Below are 21,371 nucleotides of genomic sequence, written 5' to 3'. Positions count from 1 at the left end.
GTGATGCTTGTACTTAGCCTTCTCCGCACGCTTGCTTCGAAGACAGTCACGCGTTAGCTCGCGGCACAGTCAATGGTCACACCTGCATGTGCCTCACTGATCTCTTGGTGACTCCACTCCAGTCCCAAGTTTTTCATTGTCTCCACTTCGGGGGGTGGGGAATAGTTTGACACGGGATTAGATGAAAGTCCTGCTTTTGACAGTTCATTCACACAGGCCAGTCCCAAACTGCTCCTCTCCCTGTACCAGCCCTTACTCACCTTACCTCGGGGCAGATCAACAGGAATATTGTTTCATTGTGGAAGGGACGTTTTCGTCGGCTGGAAGCAGGACTTTAACAGCGGTGGCCCCACGTTGTGGAATCATTTTCTCCTTGAGTGAGAGATGCAGCCTCCTTGACTATTTTTATTAAATGCGGAAAGTCGTGTGTGTAAGTGTAAATATCAGTGCGGGTATGACCTTTCTCACTATACACCCTCCTGATGTGAACTGTTTTGTTTTAAATTTTGCTACATATATTGATTTTGTTTAATATATATCTATATAAGCCACTTTGAGCATACGGGAAAACGGCCTATAATTAACACTTGCAAGACCTGAGAGCACACCGTAAACACAGCTATCTTGCTGAATAAGCAGATCTAGGTGTGGTCTATGCCTGGATGTGAGTCTTCTAGGGAATCCCCCTGTGGCCTGTACGCTTCCTTGGATTCCACCATGAAAGACGGGGGCGGGGGGTGGTAATACAAACTATAACTGCTACAGTGATGAGCGCATACATGAGAACTGGCCGTGTACTTCAGCCTGCGCGCCCTTTAGGTTTTCTCATTTCGAACTTTGCGAGTTCGAATCCCTAGATGGGTGAGGCGGAGAGCGGGACAAGGAACCCTCTCCCTCTTCACTAACCAGCCATTTTTCTTGGCTTATCCGAGTTCTATCTTCAGTTCTGACACGGGGCGGGAAGGAAAGGTCGCCTATAATCGGGCCAAAGGTTTAAATGCCTTCGCATTTGTAATCTCAAACTTTCTACACAAGCCTCTCTTCTGCTGTACTCCGATTTACTGTTGGGTGAAAGGCTCAAACCAAACACACACGAAAGTCCCTTTGGGCTGTCAGCATCTTTGCATTAAATCAGGAGCAATAGACGCTTTCGTGCTCCGTGATTCTTTCCTTTTTTCCCTTTCTTTTTTTCTTTGCATCGGTAAGGGTGCACACGTCTGTCTTCCAGACGTGTGTTTACACCGGAACTATCATAGGGGGCAAGTAACTTCGGGGAAATGGAGAGAGTAGGAGGAAATGGAATTAAAAGCGTTTAACGTGGATTCGCGAAAGAAATAGCTCAAGCGAGTGTGAGCGGATTCACACTGAATCCGAATCCTTCTTCCACTCCAGATAGGACAAAGTAGTCATAGGATCATAGGCAACTGCTTTAAACGAGTCAGACTATTGGTCCATCTAACACAGTACTGTCTGCACTGACAACAGAGGCTTTCCAAAGTTTCAGGTAGTTGTCTCTCCCATCCCAACTGCAGCGATTGGAACCTTCTGCAGGCAAAGCAGTTACTCTACCACTGAGGTAAGGCCCCATCCCCTAAGGGGCATATCTTGCAGCAGACAGTGCTCGCCCATTCAAATGTGAACCAGGGCAAGCCCTGTTTAGCAAAGGGGACAATTCATGCCCTTTGCCACATGCTCAGGCTCACTACCGCAAGACCAGTTCGTAGTGGAAGGATCTGCGTTCTTTCGGTGGAGAAGGACGACAGTCGCGTGCTGCCCGTCTCCAAAGAATGAAATATCAAAAGTGACTAGGCGACCTGAGCTCATCCTTAAATAAGAACAAGACACCTTTAATTAAGTAGCACAACGTCCACTGACAGGTTTGGATTTCAATTGGCTACTTTGGAGTAAATAATCTGAGAATCAAGGGAGCCTTATAGTGCGTATTTGCTTAGTAAGTTCTACCGTGTTCAGTGGGGCATATTATGCAAGTGGCAAAGGATTGCAGCCTAAATCCTAACTAACGAGAGACAACGTGGCTTTGGCCAGCTATAGCTAACTGGGACTCGGAGTTGTCGTCGAGTGGGAAAGTCTATTGCGGGTTGAAACAAATCCCAGTGGGAGCCGATACTCCCGAATGCCGATGCACTCACTGCTGGTAAGCATCTTTGATCAACTCATGGACTCGAAATGTATTCAGATGGACATTGAAAAGTGCGAACCGTATTCTGCAAGCCGAAATCAGTTTATTGTAGAAAAGACTCACTCTTGTTTCTGCAGAGTCTGCAGGGGCGTAGCTAGGGGAGAGGGAGCCGTGTTCACCCCTTTCCCGTGGCTCCTCGGAATGAGGGAGATAATGAAGAAAATAAGAAGGGTGGAGCTGGGACCCCGGAGTTGGGAGGCCCCGCTACTTTGAACCCATCCTCTTAATTATAGCTACACTCTTGGTCCAGAGTCCATCTACTCCAAGGGTTCTTAACCAATGGGACGCCAGGTGTTGCTGAATCAGGATTTCTATCACCTCCAACCACAATAAATTGTAGCTCTGGATGATGGGGGTTGTAATTCAGCAACATCTGAAGTATAAGCAGTTGGGAACCCCTGATACCCCATCGAATTGTGGGACAATGGACCCCAGAGAGGCTTACAAGAGAAATAATGAACATAGATTGATCAATAAGTGCATTTGAGGGCTGCAGACTTTATTTCCCCAGCCTTTGTTTATATGGCACAAAGGTACCTAGCTCGTGCTTCAGTTGTATTCATCCTCCAAAATTGATGTGATTTGAGTGTTAAGACCTGGAACTACCAGAACAGCATGTCTTTCTCTAATACCATTAAATGACTTGCATCGTCCACAATTTACAAAACCTTAAAAAAAAAAATTTAGGATGATGTTCTATTGTGGCTCATAGGTATATATCTATAACTATGCTTTTTGTTACCACTGTTCAGCCTCATTTAAGATTTCTTTACTTCATGAGCTGAGCTTCTGTGAATGGGGGGGGGGCATTTGAAAATCTTGTCTCTGGGCCCACTCCAACCTTGCTACGCCCTTGTACTTAGGAGACAGTTCCTTCCCCCATAGACTGTCCTCCTCCCTTGTCAAGCAGTCTCTTTCTCAGTCTTCTTCACCTTTCATCAGTATCTCTGCATCTAGTGAGCTCCAGTTTTTCCTTGGTATTCTCCAATATCCAGTAAAAGGAGGAACAAGGATTCTGGCTCCCTTTCCACCACTCCACACATAGTTAGAAAGAAAACTAGGAACTAATTTTAATAGTAATTGACTCACAGGTTCAGTCCATTTCAAGCCCCATGAACTAGTTTAAAGCTCAGGGTGTGCAACTGACAAACATGTAATCAAGCATAAGCATTTGATGCAGAGAAGGGTGGGGAGTGGGGGCTTTGGGTATTCCAAGTATTCAGCTGCAGGACCTGCTCTGGCCACTAGGGGTGCTTTGGTGCTGCACTCCTACCAGAACACAAAGCAGCTGTTGGGTAGGGAAAGCCTGCCCCCAACTGGCAGAAGGAGATCTTGAGGTAGAAGGCTTCAGGTCCATGAAGCTTGCTAGGAAATACAGAGACACAAACTGGAGTAATTGTGCTGTTTGAAGGGGGGAAAGGGGGTGGGGGGTGCAAAGCGTTTCCTCTAGTTTCTTTTCAAGTTCCAGAACCACTATTACAGGGAAGTTATGGCCCAAACATCTGGACTGGTCAAAGAGTTTTGTTTGTGGTGGTGAAGGATATTATAGACTTAAATGTCTGGGTTCAGTATCCACTCATACCTTCCTAAAGTAAATGAAAGTTTGAATAACCTCCAGTTATTCTAATACCTTTAACACAGAGAACTTATAGAAATGTAAGATTTGGGATGGGAATGGCTTGGGAAATCTATTGATTTACATAAAGTTGATTTTTTTAATATGGGGCATGTACACACCATGGTACAAGAAAGAAAAGCTGCTTTCAGCATCTGGTTTTGCAGATGCTCCAATTCCTGCTGTTGTATTTCCACAGGATGAGCTATGCAGCTCTTGGTCTCCATGCAATAGCAAAGCAAGCTTCTCCTAGTCCACCGCCATTTTTATTTATTAATTTATTACATTTCTAGACCACCCCAATCAAGGGCTCTGGGGCAGTGCACAAATTTAACAAAAACATAGCTTTAGAGCTTACATTAATCAGTATGTTTAATTAGGACAATAAATCTGCATAAGGATAGTAATCACATTGCCCGAAATAATACATATAAACTGTTCAGAACAAATATTTTCATCGTAATAAGGTACATGTATAGTCAAGTGCATCTGTATTACCTTCTCACTCAGTTTCAGCTCTGTTGATTATATATGATTCTCTTTGGCTAAAATAGCTTAGATTATATTACCTCTGCACTAAAGCAGCCAATTGATACTCCCTGTTAAGTAAAACAAGGTGGGTGCCCTAGTTTACTACCTTCCACCTTCCTTGCCATACATTTATCTTTAATTAAATTTTGCTTTTCCTGTAGCTTGTAGGTCACTTTCTTACCCACCTTGTACACATCCTTCCTCTTCTGTCATAGTATAACAATGAAGTTGTTGCACGGTATTACTCTGGAAGAAACAGCTAGACCACATTCCACAGTAACAGAAGCCCTATTCACATTGTGTTCAACACAAAATCTGCATAGTGTTCACACCTACAGATTTGTATGCATGCAGAGTTATTCACACTGTATTCAGCCTGCAAACAAGTTGGACACTTCCACTCTGTTCCCTGCATTTGAGGAGGCCTGTAGCCAGGTTGGTTTTCAAAATGAATGCATATATAAGTCATTCACACAGAAACATGTGCATCACACACATACAATGTAATGTCTGAATAGCAGGGGTGTAGAGGAGGGGGAATGTGTAGGGACAGAGCGGCAGTACTTCTTGGCTTCTCTGGCTTTTGGGGTGGGCATGACTGTGATGAGGCCTGTCATGGAGAGTGCCTGCACTTCTGAATTTGCAGCTACATCACTGCAGAATAAAGCTAGAGTTTCTGTGAGAACAGAACTTACTCTAGGAAACTGGAAGCACAAGTATACATTCAGCAGGCAACATGAAAGGGAATACTACTGGTCCTATTTCTGAGATGGATTCCCTACAGCAAATGTTAAAACCTGTACCCCATCTATATCTGGTCCCAATGACTGGTGTGTCAACCTTGTGTGAGCAATCACTTTACCTCTAGGTGTTCCCTCACTGTAGTTACTCAGTATAGCAAACACCACAATAGTACACAATGGCATAAGCAGACCACATTTGTTGTAAGAGATCCACACATATCCTTATTTACACTCAGAAAAGTTGCAGTGTTACAGAAAAATAAGATATTTGCCCTAGCTAGCACAGAAATTCCTGTTGCTGTGTGGAAAGAGATTGTGCAAGTAAAGACGTCTGCGGTTTCCAATGTTATTAGTGACACAGTTGTCTCTCTCTGATTTGCACTATTTTGTGAACTTCAAAGAGTTAAAAAAAAAAAACAGTTTGCCCTTGGGGAGCATATAATCAATTAGAATGTCTATATCTGGAAAGGTCTAGATCAGGCAGTATAGAAATATGATAAATAAAACAGAATGCTCCCAGATTGCAAGTGCACTCATCCAGTGCTTTTAGGATGTTTTAAGTTTGAAAACATGGCTTCACATGATTTCAGGAAATGTCGTGATTAAAACACGACAATGTTAAAAGCATTCTGAAAGTTGGCTTAGACAAAACCAAGAAATTCTAAGCTTACTTTCAGCTTCTTTCAACAATTCATGGAGGTGTTGTGGAATGGTCCAGAGCTAGTATGGACCAGATTTAACTGTAATAATTATCCTTCAATTATTTAATACTATAAATGTGATCAGGATCAGCCTGCAATCAGCTGTAAAGAGGTGGTGCTAATTTGAGTGGTCACCAGCAAGATGGCAGATTGCAACACAAAATGGCCTAGTCAGGATCCCTTAGGACCCTCTCCCATGTACTGTACATTTGGTTTGTATTGGACTGTAAACACAAAAGTTATTAGGGGTGGACTCATGGACATGGCGATCTCATAGGGCTTCTTCCCTTTGGAAGGCAGGATAAAACAAACCCTTGCTGGCTTTCTGGAATGGAGATGCAGCCAGCAAGGAAGTGAGTCTTCATTCCACCTGATGCAGAATTACTTCCAACTGTGAACAGTAATATGTATCACTGCACAAAGCCAGCTGTTCAACAGCAAGGCTGCTCCCTTGTACCCCTGTGTTTTGAGAAGATGAGACTTGGTACTGTTAGGTCAAGGCTAACACAAATGCAGCTCCAAGGATAACATAAAATTTTCTTCTTATCTAGAAAGTCATCTTCTAGGTATGCTTTCTAGGGGTGGGGCATAGCAAGGTTGTAGTGGGCCCAGAGACAAGATTTTAAAATGGGCCCCCCATCACTGCAGCTCAGCTCATGAAATAAAGAAATCACAAGTTATTTTTTAAAGGTTTTGTAAATTGTGGACGATGCAAGTCATTTAATGGTACTAGAGAAAGACATGCTGTTTGGTAGCTCCAGGTCTTAACACCCATATCAGTTTTGGAGGATGAATACAACTGAAGGAAGACCGGGCAGGGATGCAGCTGGGGGAATCAGTCATGTGACTTGCCTCTGCCCCCCCCAGGCAGTGGGGCCCCCAGACAACTCTCTCCTTGCCCTATTATAGTTACACCCCTGTCCAGGGGCTTGCCTATCAAAGCTGTGCAAGTTTAAATCAATGCAATAGTTTTTCTCTTCTCTGCCCATTTCTTTAGGAATTATTCAGCAAGCCATTTAATGTTGAAGCTGGCCAGTATTATTACATTGACAGTACATTTGTGAAAAAATGTTTATGTAATAGCTGATGCAGTGTCCTGCAAATGATGGCCTGAAGAATAACTAATTCATTTTTTATCAGTGAGTGTAGGCACACAAACAAAACTGGGAATCAAGCTAGTATAGGAAGTCATTCTCTTCCCCCCATCAACCTGTGGAAATCCGCTTCTGCAGATCATCATGGAAGCTGAAAACAAAGTAAAATGATAAGCCCACCAATGGTTCAAGATAAGCTGTGTTCCCCAAGCCCTCTGATGGTTGGAAGGGCTCCATTATTGTCCCTCTCTTGTATACTGCTACTGATGCATGGGGTATTAGTAGCTTTCTGATACTGGCTATTGGCCTAACTATTCTTAAGACAGTTTTAATACCCATCATTCAACGCTCAACATGAATTTGAAAAAGTACACTAACAGGATGACGAAGCGTGCAGTAGAATTAGAAAAGGCCACACAATAAAGCTGGAAAGTTAAAAAAATATTTATTGATACTAAAACCATGAATTGAAACAGTTATACAAAAATTGTCCAGCATATCATCTTCTAGAAGTTTTTTTTTTTTAACCTGCAAAATAATTTTAAAAAAAGACAGTCTAGCAATCTCAAGTCTAAACTAGTGTTAATGGCCAAGGAATAGTGGAAGATAGACATCACACAAGAGAAGCAAGCCAGCCAGCCAGCCAGGGTCAAGCAAACAAACCACAAACGCAGCAGTGAACCCACAGCAAGATCAATGGGCAGACATTGCTTTCAGCCTTATTTAATATTCTGGCTGGAAAGGCTGTCCCACTCTAACAAAGAACCTAAAGCTTTCCCAGGGTAATAACATCTCCAACTTTTGTTCTCTTAGCATAAAAGCAAAGAAACAGCTCTAGTTAAAGCAATTAGAAAATGTCATACGGAACTATTTGGTTTTTAAAAAATTAAGCACACAGTGATTGACACACATTACAAGAAGCACTGAACCAATTCTCACAAGTTTCCTTCTTGTGAAAGCCAATTCTCTTGAACTCAAAATTGAGTACACTGAACAGTATTTGTAGTAGTATTGGAGTATCAGAACAAAAACACAATCTGAAGTATATCTGTTGGGGTTTTTTTTGGCACTGTACATATTTACTTCTAAGCAAATGGTCTAAACTGAGCATTCCAATAAATTTAAGAGAGCAACTTAATTGTCTCAGGACCAAAATAAAAAAAATCCATTTGATATACAAATACTGCAGCACTATTAATTTTAAAGGTGTTTCTCAAGTGACAAAACTTGAAACAGCAGTTTGTCATACAACTAAAAGACACTCTGACATACAGCAGCAAACTTAAGAAAAATATATGAAATGTATGCTTTGAATGCTAGTTTTATCAACTAATAAACATGGATAGCACCAATTTGAACCATTTGTCCATGACAGATTAAGCTTAAACTGTGAATTCGAATGCAGTTTGTCAATGAGATGCTAATTTTTCTTTTTTTAAATCTTTCACTCACTTGCACATCAAGCATTAATCAGAAGAGTGGATCACCTTATTAGTTAGTTGAGGTGTTTTTAAGATTATAGACTTTGGAATTGAAATAGCTGGTTAACAGAAAGGCACAGCATTAGAGCTTTGAAGAGAAAGAAAGGGAAAGCAACCTTCAGTTTTCCAAGCAAGTTGTGGAGTATAAAGAAGCCTATATCCAATGGCACTGACTGAAGAGCAAAGTCAAGAATCCCAAGGAAATTGTACAGAGGTTTGAAGGGCAGAAGTACCCCTTGGTGAGGAGAAGCTGCTATACATTAAAATTACAGACAGAAAAGCAGCTTACCTAGAAAAGGAATAGACATACAGGTTAGGCACCTGGCAGAAGTGAGAACAATACAAGACTGGAAGCAGTAGGGCAAAACTGAATATATACTGATGTAAGCCACAATGCTGCAAGCTTAATGTAATGGGTATATACACACAAAATAGTTAGGGTATCTAGGAGAATAATATGTAACAGTGGGCTTTCTGGGTAGAAGCAAAGCTAGTTCCTGTTCATGAAATCTCAGCGGTACTAATGGACCCCTTACCTCTAATGAGCTTCAGATCATATCAAACTCATTGGAAACCATCCCAGCACAAGACCTCCTTTACTTGTGAAAAGATGGCCTAAGCAAAGCGAGAGGGTGGCATGTGTCTCTAGCAGACAGCTGTCACCTCCATTAGCAGAACAGGTCTATTTAGCATAAACGTTAACATAGTACAATGCTCCAGGACCTTGGCGCTCCATTAGGACTTCAATAGCTACCTGATCCTGGCAAAACATCAGACACATGCCAGCAAACACACTGCTCCAAAGGGCATACTCTAGAAGTTAAAGGGAATTTAGATTCAGAAAGGCCAAATATGTGAACGTTTGATGCACAACAAAGGCAGTGAGGTAGCAGGCACTGCAGTCCAAGTTTCTAGATCACTTTTCACTGCTACAGATGTAGAACCTGCCAACTCTATGACAAAGAACACCAAGCACTCCAACAGCATCTAGAACACCAAGCCTGAACTGAGCTAGGCTGTGCCAAAAGGTTCTGATTTGCTCATGGATGTCTTTCAGTCTTCTAAACAGAAACTTCATTAATCAATCTTAAACCAGATAAAGACAGAAGCAAACACATTATTTTGGCACTTTGAAAGGGAAAGATGGGTGCTTTGTTCAAAAGAAAAAACAAGACCATGCTTGTTAACCCTCATGTGGCTCCAGAGGACTCAGGGTAAAAACAGCAGTAGCTGCCATGTGAGCTTAGGGGTTCCTAACCTGTGGTATTCCAGCTGTTGCTGAACTACAACTCCCATCAACTCCAGCCACAGGAAATTATAGCTGGGGGTGATGGGAGTTGGAGTTAGCAACATCCTGAGAACCACAAGCTGGAAAACCCTGTGGAAAAGCCTAAATCAACTTCCATCACCTTGCTCAACAAACATGCAGGAGAACAGCATGAGAAGCAGTACTTAAAAAATAAATAAATCAAAGCTGCTCTCAAACATGCCACTTAGTGCATCATTGGAAACTTGCACCCCAGCTGTTAATACAGCTATTTGGAAGAAAATCCCATTTCAATGGAATTCACTTCTAAAGCAAGCAAGCTTAGGATCACCACTTTAGGTGGACAGATGCACTTCTACATCCATTAGAGTTGCTCCTGTTTGCATAAATGAGAGCAACATCTTAGCCATTTGAGTTTACAGCTTCTCTCTTTTCTCATCCTTGTTTATCCTATCACCATATGAACTCCTAGAGTGTAATATAACAGAGAACATGAAACCGGCAGGCAAAGCCACTATTTAAAAAGAAAAGTGGGACAGGGTTCCCATCAGAACAGTTCAAAAGCTTGCAAGCTAGTCTTAGGGTCATACTAAGACATGCATACTACCAACCTGTTCTACATTCAGGACAAACAGGCCTGACACTAATTGTCATGGAGCATCTCCTACAAACAGATGCACCCTGTAATTGTGAAGGCTACACAGAAACTTGCCCTTCCATCTCTAGAATATTCAGGGTTTAGGAATGAATAATCCACTCTCTGTCCCAACCAAGGCTGCCATTCCCATGACAGTGCAACATACCAAGGCAAACAAATAAGCCACTGCCAAGAGGGCATGATCAAATACAGCAATATATTCAACAGCATTTTTTTGCAGAATTTATGACCCAAAAGCTACTATTACCTGCATAACTTCCATTCCTAGTTGATCCCTTCCTCCTATGCCCTCTTTTAGAAGGTGGCCTTGGTGTGTGACAAACAAGTTTCTTTCAGAGTCCAATGGCCATTTCTAGGTGCTCATGTGGCAGCAAAGTATCCCTCTGCAAGCATGTTATGGACTTGGGGACTCATCCTAGGAGTACACTGAAGTCCTGGTAAGTCAGCAGGAACAGAATCAAATCTGGAAAGAGCTAAATTTGCTACTTAGTGCTAGCCTAAACCTTTGAGCATAAGTTTTGGCCCACAGGAGACATTTATTGTGGCATCATCATATTGAATCAGTCTGATTTCAGTTAAGTCCAAGCCCAACACAAATTTTGGTATCAAGCTGCTCTCCAGCTTGTTCTCTCTCTGGTTTCACACACTGGTACCAAATGTCTACTGCAGCTACAAACCATGCAGACCAGAACGTTTAATCCCCATTGCATATGAAGGCTGGTATTATGTGGCCTTGAGATGAAACACCAAGGTGTAGTCCCAAACACGGAAGGAGAAAATGAAATGGATCTGCCCATTAGAATGTTACTTACACACAGTGTTTGTGGCTAAGTTGTAAAAGTAAGGGTATGTCACTTAGGATCTGTCTGATAAGAGGTCCTGAGGATCTGTCCCCTAAATACTAAAGGTCCTCAACTCAGTTTGGCCAGCACAGGTCAGCAGCATTCTGTTCCAATCACTCTACAAACTGGGGACTCATTTAGGTCCATCTCTGCTCCCAAGATCAATTCACCATCTCTTGGAAATGTTCTGTTTTGATGGTGTGCACAAAGTATGAACAAAGGGACTAGGCAGCTCCACAATATTTGGAGTCTGTGCATGCAGGAATCACCCTTCACCTCATTAAAACCTCAGGGCTGCACTACAAAATTCCTATATGGAAAATATTTCTGTGTAAGAAATACTGTACAATCTGAATATTTATCTCAAATTAAAGCTGCACATGTGCAATGGTGATTCCATACACATATCCTGGGAAGCCACAACTGAACTCAGAAAGGGGCGAAAAGATTTACGTGCAGGTTGCATCGTATTTCTTCCACAGAAGTAACTTCTGTGTAGGCAATTTCTAATGTGTGAAGAATCCCTTGTAACATATATGTGTGAACACACACAGGCACACATGTGCGCACTAATAAGGAAAGGGAGGCTGGATGTCAAACTGAGTGCATACTGGTGCCCAGCAGATTAAAAAATGGTACTGCATTACGGACAGACTCTTCTGGAGCACTCCAAGACTGTTTTTGCAGATGCTTTCTTGCAGAGTTTTGGATAAGGGTTAATATAGAGCTAGTGCTTCTAGGGGCCCATGCTCAACCTGAAATAGCACACAACCTGCTTGACATTACAACCAATAGCGCCCAATCCCAAAGCTCTTAGGGCAATGCCATATTCTGTACCTTCCCCTTCATCTTCCAAAGCAAGGCAGACTTAAGGAAATGTAAACAATATTCTCATTTCAAATCCCTCTTTTGCAGCCTACTAAATGCAAAGGTGTTACCCTCCCCTCTTCAAGTTTAGATTGGGGTTTTACTGTCTCAGAAGCTCACACAAGTCCAGTCTTCTTTGTTTGGTGGAGGAATAAGGAATCATCTTCCTTGGGGAAACACACTGTTATTGTACTATACGTTTCTCTACAACTTAACAGGAAACTGGACACCCAATTCTCTTCTATTTCAAACCAGAAAGCTAACAGGTCCAAGCACAGAAAAACCTGGGCGAGTAGCCTTCACCTAACCTTCTTTATATTGGCTGATTTGAACAACTAAAGCCAATCCTTGTCAGGAAAAAACAGAGTCTGCAACCCTGTCCAAACACATTTTGGGCAGCTGCATCAGAACTTTGCTCCCAGAAAAGCTCTTGACAGGCTTCAGGGAGCTTCCACAGAGAGCAACAGAACCTCTCAGTGCAGGATCACTGCTTAGTAATATATAGCTTATAAAGGGCAGTAGCAGCTGGGTTCTCTCTCCCCTTCTGGCATCCAAGACAACAAGCAGGTAGAGTCAATGAGATGGGTGGTGTGTGTGTGTGTACATATAATTACATTCCCCTGCATGCCTCAAAGATTAATAATGTCTAAGATTAAAAAACCCAACACTGGTTGGCGATTCCTTGACAGTCACTGTGATCAGGTTTGCTGTCACATCTGTGACAAAGACGTGTTCAATGAGGCTGCGAGTGGGCTTCCAGTCCTGGCTAGTCTGGATGGAGACAGACATGTTCTGGCCTGCTCCAGGGAAAGAAGCAGAATCTCTGTCAGAATCAGAGCTTGTCTCCTCTTCCCCGGTGCTCATTTCTGATAGGGCTGAGGTCTTGTGATTCTCTGCTGTGGGACATCCTTCCTGTGCACACGCGGTGCTGCTTTTTGCTGCCAAATCTCTCTCACCAGTGGTAGTTCTTTGTGCTGGCTTCTCACTTTTACGAGAATCTGCGTCTGCTAACGGTGTCCCTGCACTCACAGAATTTGGCCCACTGCCCTTGGCCATACCAGTGTTCATAGCTAGATTGCTGCCAGCACTTTTGGCCACAGTCCCACAACTGTGACGAGGAAGGTTACTACTGCCTGTGGAATTTGGCCCATTATTCACACTCTGCAGATTTAAAGCTTGAAGACTGAGCTCCTGGTTGGAAGCTGGCTGGCTGCCGGGAGAGCCGGCAGGAACCTTGCTACCGTTGTGCAAGTTCTGAGCACCAGCACCAAAGCCCGTTTTCTGTTCCCCCAGTGCACTGCCACCAGGTCTCTTGGCCACTTTGGAGCCTTGCACGCTTAACTCCAGATCCCCAGCACTTTTCTGGTTTTTCAGTTTTAAATCCAGCCCTAGGCTACTCTTGCAGGACATGGCTGATTTGAGAGTCAGTCTCCCCACAGCAGAGGCCTCTGCTGAGCTCTGGTTCTGTGACATCCTGCTCATGTAATGCACAATGGAGCTCTGCCAACTGATGCCACAGTTTGGGCTTCCAGGCGAGGTACCTTTCACAACACTGGAGAGGTTGTCCGTGGACGAGGCACCAGAACAAAACCCACCAAATGTGCCTTGGGCTTCCTTCATGTGAGATTTAAGCATAGCAATGCCCGAACTCTGAGCATTGTGTTGAGGCTGCATCTTGCCCATTAATTTGGTTCCTCCTCCTCCTCCCCCTCCTAGCTCCTTCCGACCGGCTTTCAGCACCTTCGTTAGGTTGACAGTCCTCTTTGCTGCCTTCTGCTCTGGAGGCAGTGGCTTCCGCCCACGCTTCTTCCTAACAGGGTCTTTATTCTCAGGTTTGGCAACCAGAATCTGAGCTTTCTTTTGAGGCACTGGGTGACTCTCTCTGCTCCGCTGAGCTCTCTTTGTCTCAAGGTCACTTTCATCCTCTTCATCAGAAGAAGATGATGTGGAGGTAGTTGAGGAGGAGGAGCTGCTGGATTTGCTCTTTGGAGGCACCTCAGGTTCCTTTAAAAACAAATTTTAAGAAAAGAAAAGAAAAGAAAAGAAAAAAGCAGAGTTGGGGCAACATTAATATGATCTGTTTCACTAGCAGTACAGCCAATGAAGGTTTTTGGAGAATAGCCTTTAAATCTATCAGACTACAGAAGTCTATCCTATAATAAAGTAAGATGTTCCAATTCACATAAGTGGTTAAAGTACACAGTCAACTTCCTGCTACTAGAAAGAGTCTACCCGGCATGCTAACATTTATGCAAGGTTACATTATCTCAAGGTTGGAGTAATACAGCACATTCCATTTTATACTACCTAGACAGCTTCTTCAGAAATGACAACACACTATTTCCACTTTTATTAGCTTCAGTAAGGAAAAGCTGTTGATGGCAATTAGGCTTTAATTATTTACTTTCCTGGTTGTCTGTACAGAATAAAAACGGACTCCAGGTGACTAGATTAAGTACACTCAACTGTGGGATAAGATCAGGTTGTACAAGAGACTCCTTAGCTTCTGTGCAACCCCAAACATGATGTGATTCTCTTCTGTGGGGAAATCCCACCCTGCTGGTAGACTATAGTGCAATCCAAAATTATGACCCAAGTAATAAGCTTATGTACAAGAAAATATCAACCCAAAAGCTTGTATTATATCTCAATTTTTGTCTCCCAGAGTCAGTATTACTTACAATATTTTTCCTGGGTCTGCCTCTGGGTCTTTTGCCCCTTTTCCTATTCTGCACCTCTTTTTCGTGTTCCCTGAAAGAGACAAGATGGAGTCAGCCATCTCATTCTTCTCATTTTCTCCCTTGTCAAAATATGCCTCATTAAAAAAAGTATTACACAATTCCACTGTAAGTTAAGAAGTACATGTGATTTACCTCCTACACAGTTCTGTCTTAGTTTTCTCATGACCATGGGTGACCAACTTACCATTTCTTAAATGTGTCTTAAAAGGCTACCATACAGATGACCATGGCTGGTTTTGTGCTATTCCATGGCTGCTGTTGCTCTGCTCCTAGTTACTAACTAATTCTGTTGCTATGGAGTGAAGACATTAGCTCTACCTATTCATTCATGCATCACTACAGTATTTTGTCACTATTCCTTTTTTTTTTTAAACAGAAGTAAATGGTTCATGCTGTTCTTGCTATCTTTAAAATTTACTCATACTGATAATAGCATTGTTTCAAAGAGGTCAGGAGAACAATGTTCTCTCTCTTTGGAGTCATTCTCTTCAGAAAAATCTATAACTTCTAAAGAAGATTCCAATGTACAAATATCCAAACCTGTGAAGCCCTCTGTTGTGTTTTTGCTTAAACTTGTAAAGCCATACATTTTAAGAACCTTCACTGCAAAATTAATTTTACACATTAAAATCTATATCCACAGATCTTCCACTTAACAGCTCATCACATTTGACACACAGGGACAAAATATATAGGATTATTTTTCACAAAATCCCCCCACATACTTAAAAATGCCAGGACATAAGCAAACATTTAGATGGGTACTGTATTTAAATCTTCCAGGGAAAATTAAAAAGTAGAATTTAAATCTGAAACCAACAGGGAAAGTGCAGGGAAGAAAAGCTATTCCTTGCAAAGACAATTCTGGAATGTTCTCACTTGGAAGAATATCTTCCTCAATAAAGCTGACAGCCATAGATCACTAGCAGAGATGGCCATTCAAACAAGTGGGCATGTGTGGAAGTTACACCACTTGGTAAAGCAACCTTCTTACTCATTAGACTGTAGCAGAAGAAAATCATACTATGTCATATTAATATAGATAATCAAGCAATACCATGGTAGAAAACTTGATCATAAAGTAAGCTGGTTGTCTGCATTCATCTCATGTTGCATTTCTTTTTATAATTTTATCAGGTTCATATTATTTACATAAGAAATGCATGAAGTGTATGTCATTTGTTTTCATATGCATGGTCCACATATCTCTAAATTTATATGGCTCCTATGTCATACTAAGTGACATTGCCTTCAGCCACCCCACTTGCTGGAGCTTCCAACAAGTACATTCACAGATTCTGGATTTCAGAAGATCATCAATACATGATAAAAATTGCTTGGGGCAGGGAGAACCAGATGTCTGGAACTTTACTTTCAGTTTTCCAATGGGGAAGTAAACAAATAGGACATAGCAGCAACATCCCATTTTGATCATTGGTGAAAGCTACAGCACACTGTTTATGAACATATATGAGATCATCTGGAGAGGTCCATCTGCAGTTGCCACCAGTTTGGTGGCTATTCAGGGACAGACATTCTCTGATGCCTCCCCAAGGCTTTGGAATGTACTCCCTGCTGAAACAAGAGCCTCCTCATCTCCAACAGCTTTTTAAAAGACTCCCAAGATGCATTTATTCACTCAAGCTTTAAATTGTGGCTTTAAACTGTTTTAATGCTTTAATTTTGGTTTTAATTTATGTTGTTGTAAACTGCCCAGAGACATGAGTTTGGGGCAGTGTACAAATATACTAAACAAGCAAACAAACAGTACACCACAAATCCCAGCTACCTATCAATTCATAACCCCAATTTTAAGAATGAATAATTTCTTGCCATTCATTCTTTTAATTTTAATAATTTTTAAAACTTGTTTTAATAACTTTTATTCTATTGTTTTTATTGTGTCATGTATTTTAATATGTGACTTTTAAATATTTTAAATTTTGTACACCACCTAGAGATGTACATATCAGGTGGAATAAAAATATGACAAATTTTTACACTTATAAACATTTACACATACACTTATGTATTATTACAGTGTTCTTAGTTGTGTTTATTCCAAGGATTAAATTATAGTTCATTGTTCTCAAAATGATTATTTATACCCCTCCCCATGATAATTTTAGGGAGAGGGGAAAGCTATCTCGCCACAAAACAGTCAGAAGGGTTGTAGGATGGCAGAATCAGGTCCTTAGAAGATAGCAGTAGGCAGCAACCTGATCCTTTAATTGTGGCAACTGTGCACAGCTGGAGGAGGGTGTAGCCACCTACAGACAGCATAAAGGCAGCATATACCCCTTCCCCCTTACAGAGCAGGAAAGCAATTTTGAGGTCTCAGAAGATGTGCAGGCAATCAGAGCAGCTACACTTGGTAAGAAAGCCCATAAGCAGCCTGAACGCTGACCAAACCAGCAGAGTCCATTGTTGGACCTCATTGCAAAAAAGTGGCATGGGAGGACAGACTATTCTCATCTTGAGAACCATGCCAGTGAGAAGCTCCATATATGTGACAAACTATGTGATCTGGCTATATGGGGATCTAGAGAACACACTTGTTTATCCTTGATGGTACAATATAGGAAGAGAGCAAGGCCATCAGTGTTAACATATGCATGCCATCTTTTACCAGTTCCCTGGTGATATTTACTTGTTTTGGCCACTCTCCTAAATAAATAAATAAATAAATATAAGCACAGCCCCCATGGATCAGACCCAAATTGTATCTAGTCCATCTTTTTTGCTCTCCAGGGGCCATTGAGGGGCTATACCTCTGGGAAGCCCACAAGCAGAAGATATAGCCCTCTCCTAGTGGTGTTCCCCCCAGCAACTGGTATTCAAATACATACTGCCTCTGAACTAAGACAAGCATATTGTACATTTAATTACAGTACATTGTAGTTTGTTTACCACTTCCAGGAGTTTTCCTGAATAGACAATAGCTTCTTGACAAACGGGTAGTTAGGATTCTCTATCCCAGTATATATTACCTTGGGCTTCTGTGTATCTGCCATTTGGTTACCCAATTATGTTTGGAGAGCTTTTTGGGGGGTCCTCATTGCAGTCTGCCTTACATCTTACCATCTTAAGTTTTAGACCTCTTCTTTCAATATGCATAAAAACTTAAGCACAACATGGGCTTCACAAGATGGCATTTCTTTTGACTGGGAGACACAAGCAAGGGTAGAAGGTTAGCAAGTTCTCTTACAGCTAGTAAAGAGAGGTTCTGGTGTATTCTTTGTTTGGTGCAGATGCTGCATTTCTCTTCAGAAGACTGGTTTAATTGAAATAGATTAAGCAATCCTGAGAAATAAAAGATATCCTACAAAAACTGTCAGAGGTGGCTACTGTAAGACACCTGGAAACCGCTAACATGAGATTAGACTTCTGCAAAATATGACCCTTTTTACTTTTTAAAGTTTAATCTATAAGGGTAGTTGATTGAATCAACAATTCATCTCATCTAAATAGTTTTTCACATAACACTGGCTGACATACAAAGCAGTGGACCATAGACCCACAAGAAAGATGTGTCCATGCTACAGAAAGCTTTTCCTAGCTGTGCACGGGGGATTTAAATTATTTCCACTGACTGCAGAAGTGCCCCATGTCGCCTGAAAATACATCCCTGAGGGCTGCATGATCTTAGGAGTATAAGAAGCTACCTTATACTGAGTCAGACACTTGATCCACCTAGCTCAGCATTGTCTACACAGAGTGGCAGCAGCTTCTCCAAGGTTACAGGGAGGAGTCTCTCAGCCTTATCCTGGAGATGCCGGGGAGCAAATTTAGAACCTTCTGCATGCAAGCATGTGGATACTCTTCCCAGAGTGGCCCCAGCCCCTAGGGCACAGCTGCCCAACTTTGGCCCACTTGCAAATGTTGAACGACAGTTCCCATAATTCCTATCTACTGGCCACCATGGCTGGGGATTATGGGTGTTGTAGTGCAAAAATAGCTGGAGGGCCGAAGTTGTGCAGCCTTGCCATAGGGTGAATATTTTACAGTGCTCACATGTAGTCTCCTATTCAAATGCAAACCAGTGTGGATCCTGCTTAGCTACTCATGCTTGCTACCACAAGACCAGCACTCCCCATTTATGGGTGACACAGGGCACTTCCAGAGACAGTGGAAATGATCAACATTTGCTTCTGCCTGCTGCACATGTGGACGCAGCAGTAGTGAGGAAGGTCTCTGGGTGTTTTCTTGGCATGTTCATGGAGTGCTGCTTTGTATGTCAGTTACTGAATCTACTTGTGTGTGTGAATGTTTATGTGGGATGTACGGTAGGGAAAGAGACTAAAATAAAGCCAACCTTGTAGCTAATATGCAATACAGAAGTGGGGAAAACACACAGAATTGAGCATTATATGAAAACCTTTTAAGTCATGCATTTTTACACTTGAGGCTGAGGCCGGTAACCAATCAGCCCCTTAAAACATTTTATATTTAGGTATCAAGAAAGAGCTGGCTGTGAGCTGTAATTTATGGGTAACAATAAATATACAATGGGCTACTTTGTGCTCCATTTCCATAATTCCAGTTTGCCAACCTGGAAGAACCCTCCTTCCCCTCAGCAACATTTGTAGCTTACTCACTTCTTCTGAAAGGCCAAGAGAAGCCGGGGATCAAGAATGTTCTCCTCAGGTTCCCAGCTGTTGTGCCTAGAAAGAGTATTTGCAAACATGCCCTATTATCATAAAGTAAGCAATACTAAGATCTCTCTGTTGTACCAGCAGATTAAGAACAGAATGCTAGTTCCATGCACAGAGTGGATTAAAAAAATTGATTTGGAAGGTAGAATTTAAAAACCTTCCATCATTAAATGGAGGAGAGAACTGAGGCATGAAGCAGGGCAGGTTCAATTTGCTTAATGGACAGGACAGGGGAGGAGAGGAGTAAGGAAAACATTCACTTGACAGGAGGAAAACCTCAAATGGATCATGCATAACTTGAGAACACATGTGTGTGTGTGTTCATGCACAGGAGTAAGATGAGAAGTTGAGCAAGAAAAGGATAAAAGCACAGAGGAAAGAATTGGTTTGCAGGAGCAGCTGGGAGGAGATGCAAGCAGAGAAGGTTCTCTCTTACCCTGACAACCCCCCTTCCTCATGCAAGGGGGGGGGGGGCGGTAAAGCAGCCACCACATGCATCAATTGATAGCTCAGGTTTCAGAAGGGAATCCAAAGACAACAAGGAAAGCTTTTGCCTTTCTGTGTTGGAGCCTTGGTGCTCATACAGAGCTGTTCCTCTAGTGCCTCCATTACAAAAGGGGCACGGAGGTGACCCATGGCATGGCACTGTGTTTAGCAGGATAACCAGAGCAACGTGCAACACATGGGGGAGAGGGGTATACAGAGCAGGGAAGGAAAAATCGGGGGATTCGTGCATGGGGAGGGGGGAAAGGTGACACAAGTTACTGGTAAACAAAAGGAAGTCCCGCGGGAGGAAACGCTGCACTCCAAAGCCCACCTCCAATCCCAGACGAAAAACAGCCGTGCAAAAACTGAACTAACTTCCACGCGCCCAGAAGCGCCTCCAAAAGTAAAGAGACCTTTCGGAACCGCGCCCCGCCAAGCCTGGCTTCTTTTCCCAGCCCTCGACAACGACTATCTCTTCGCTCCCCACGGCTTGTTCGCCCCCAACTCCCCGGTCGCCTGGGCCCAGCAGCATCCCCAACAGTCTGCAAGCTCCAAGCCACGCCCCTGGACCCCCTTCAGGCCAACGGCCGGCTGGCGCTCAGCTGCTGCGTTCATTGTCCGGACTCACTTGGAAGACCAGCCTCGCCACTTCACCAGATACTCCAGCTTGCCCTGCGGAGGGAGAGGGAGAGAAAGAAAGGAAGGAAGGAAGGAGGCGGGTTAGCGAGAGGCGAGCACTGGAGGGAGAAGCTGCTGCTGCTGCTGCTCCCGGCCGGCTGCCCACCTTGCGGAGCCGCTTGCTGAGGATGCACTCGGCGGCGAAGACCTGCTCTCCCACGCTGCTCAGCTCCTCCATGGCGCTGCCTGGTTCAGCTCCCTCCTGCTCTGACTTGCTGGTGGCGGAGCCAGCGTTGTGCCTGCACAAGGCAAGAGGCCCCGCGCGCTCTCCTCGCCCACTGCCGTCCTCCCTTCGCCAGGCACAAGCGCGCGCGCCCGCCTGCTCCCCGCTACCCTTGCTTTGCTTCTGGTGCACACAATGCAGCGCGCGCGCAACCGACTCCGCCTTCCCACGCCCAGCTCAGGGGCTCCCCAAATTCCCAAGGAGCCAATGAGAAACTGGGAAGGCGGAGCCTGGGAGCTTCTAGGGGAGAAAGGGAGCCAAACTGCCGCTATTGTCTCTCGTGCCGTACTCTACCCTCTATAATCGGGGAAATTGGATTGCGGGGATTATGGGTTTCTGTAGTTTAATCCCAGGGGTAAAAAAAATATCGTGTTGCCCGGATTTGAATTTAGCATGCTGCACAGTAACCAGAAACTCACTCTTGAATAAGTGCCGCCAGTGCTGACTTCGGTACAACTTGGTCTGTATAATGTTGGGTTCTTAAGGACGCAAGTTTTATTTCAAACAGTTTGTACTTTCCACAAACTAGATAAGAGGAAATGTTTAGCTTTCATTCTGTGCGTGAGTTTCAGTAATGCCACTTTAGCTG

The 21,371-nt window shown here is 43.1% G+C and overlaps 1 protein-coding gene across 1 annotated transcript; it reads right to left on the bottom strand.

Annotated features, from left to right (window-relative positions):
• Nucleotides 1-7,310: 7,310 nt before the first annotated feature.
• Nucleotides 7,311-20,913, bottom strand: CBX2 (chromobox 2). The gene is made up of 5 exons (XM_053303735.1): nt 20,666-20,913; nt 20,510-20,553; nt 19,339-19,404; nt 14,681-14,750; nt 7,311-14,003 (listed from the first exon to the last, which is right to left on the bottom strand). The coding sequence occupies exons 1-5, from the start codon at nt 20,735-20,737 to the stop codon at nt 12,636-12,638; spliced, it is 1,620 nt and encodes a 539-aa protein (XP_053159710.1). The 5' UTR covers nt 20,738-20,913; the 3' UTR covers nt 7,311-12,635.
• Between the last annotated feature and the right edge of the window lie 458 nt (nt 20,914-21,371).

The sequence above is a fragment of the Hemicordylus capensis genome, chromosome 2, assembly GCF_027244095.1.
Source record: "Hemicordylus capensis ecotype Gifberg chromosome 2, rHemCap1.1.pri, whole genome shotgun sequence".
Lineage (NCBI taxonomy): Eukaryota > Metazoa > Chordata > Lepidosauria > Squamata > Cordylidae > Hemicordylus > Hemicordylus capensis.
Note: the sequence above shows the minus strand (reverse complement) of the source record. Positions and strands in the feature narration are given on the sequence as shown.

Excerpts from the sequence above, each read along its gene's own strand:
- CBX2 (XM_053303735.1), bottom strand. The coding sequence starts at position 20,737 with ATGGAGGAGCTGAGCAGCGTGGGAGAGCAGGTCTTCGCCGCCGAGTGC. Across the intron at positions 19,405-20,509 it reads TGGCGAGGCTGGTCTTCCAA|GCACAACAGCTGGGAACCTG; the intron begins GTGAGTCCGGAC and ends TACTCTTTCTAG. Across the intron at positions 14,751-19,338 it reads CTCTTGGCCTTTCAGAAGAA|GGAACACGAAAAAGAGGTGC; the intron begins GTGAGTAAGCTA and ends TGTCTCTTTCAG.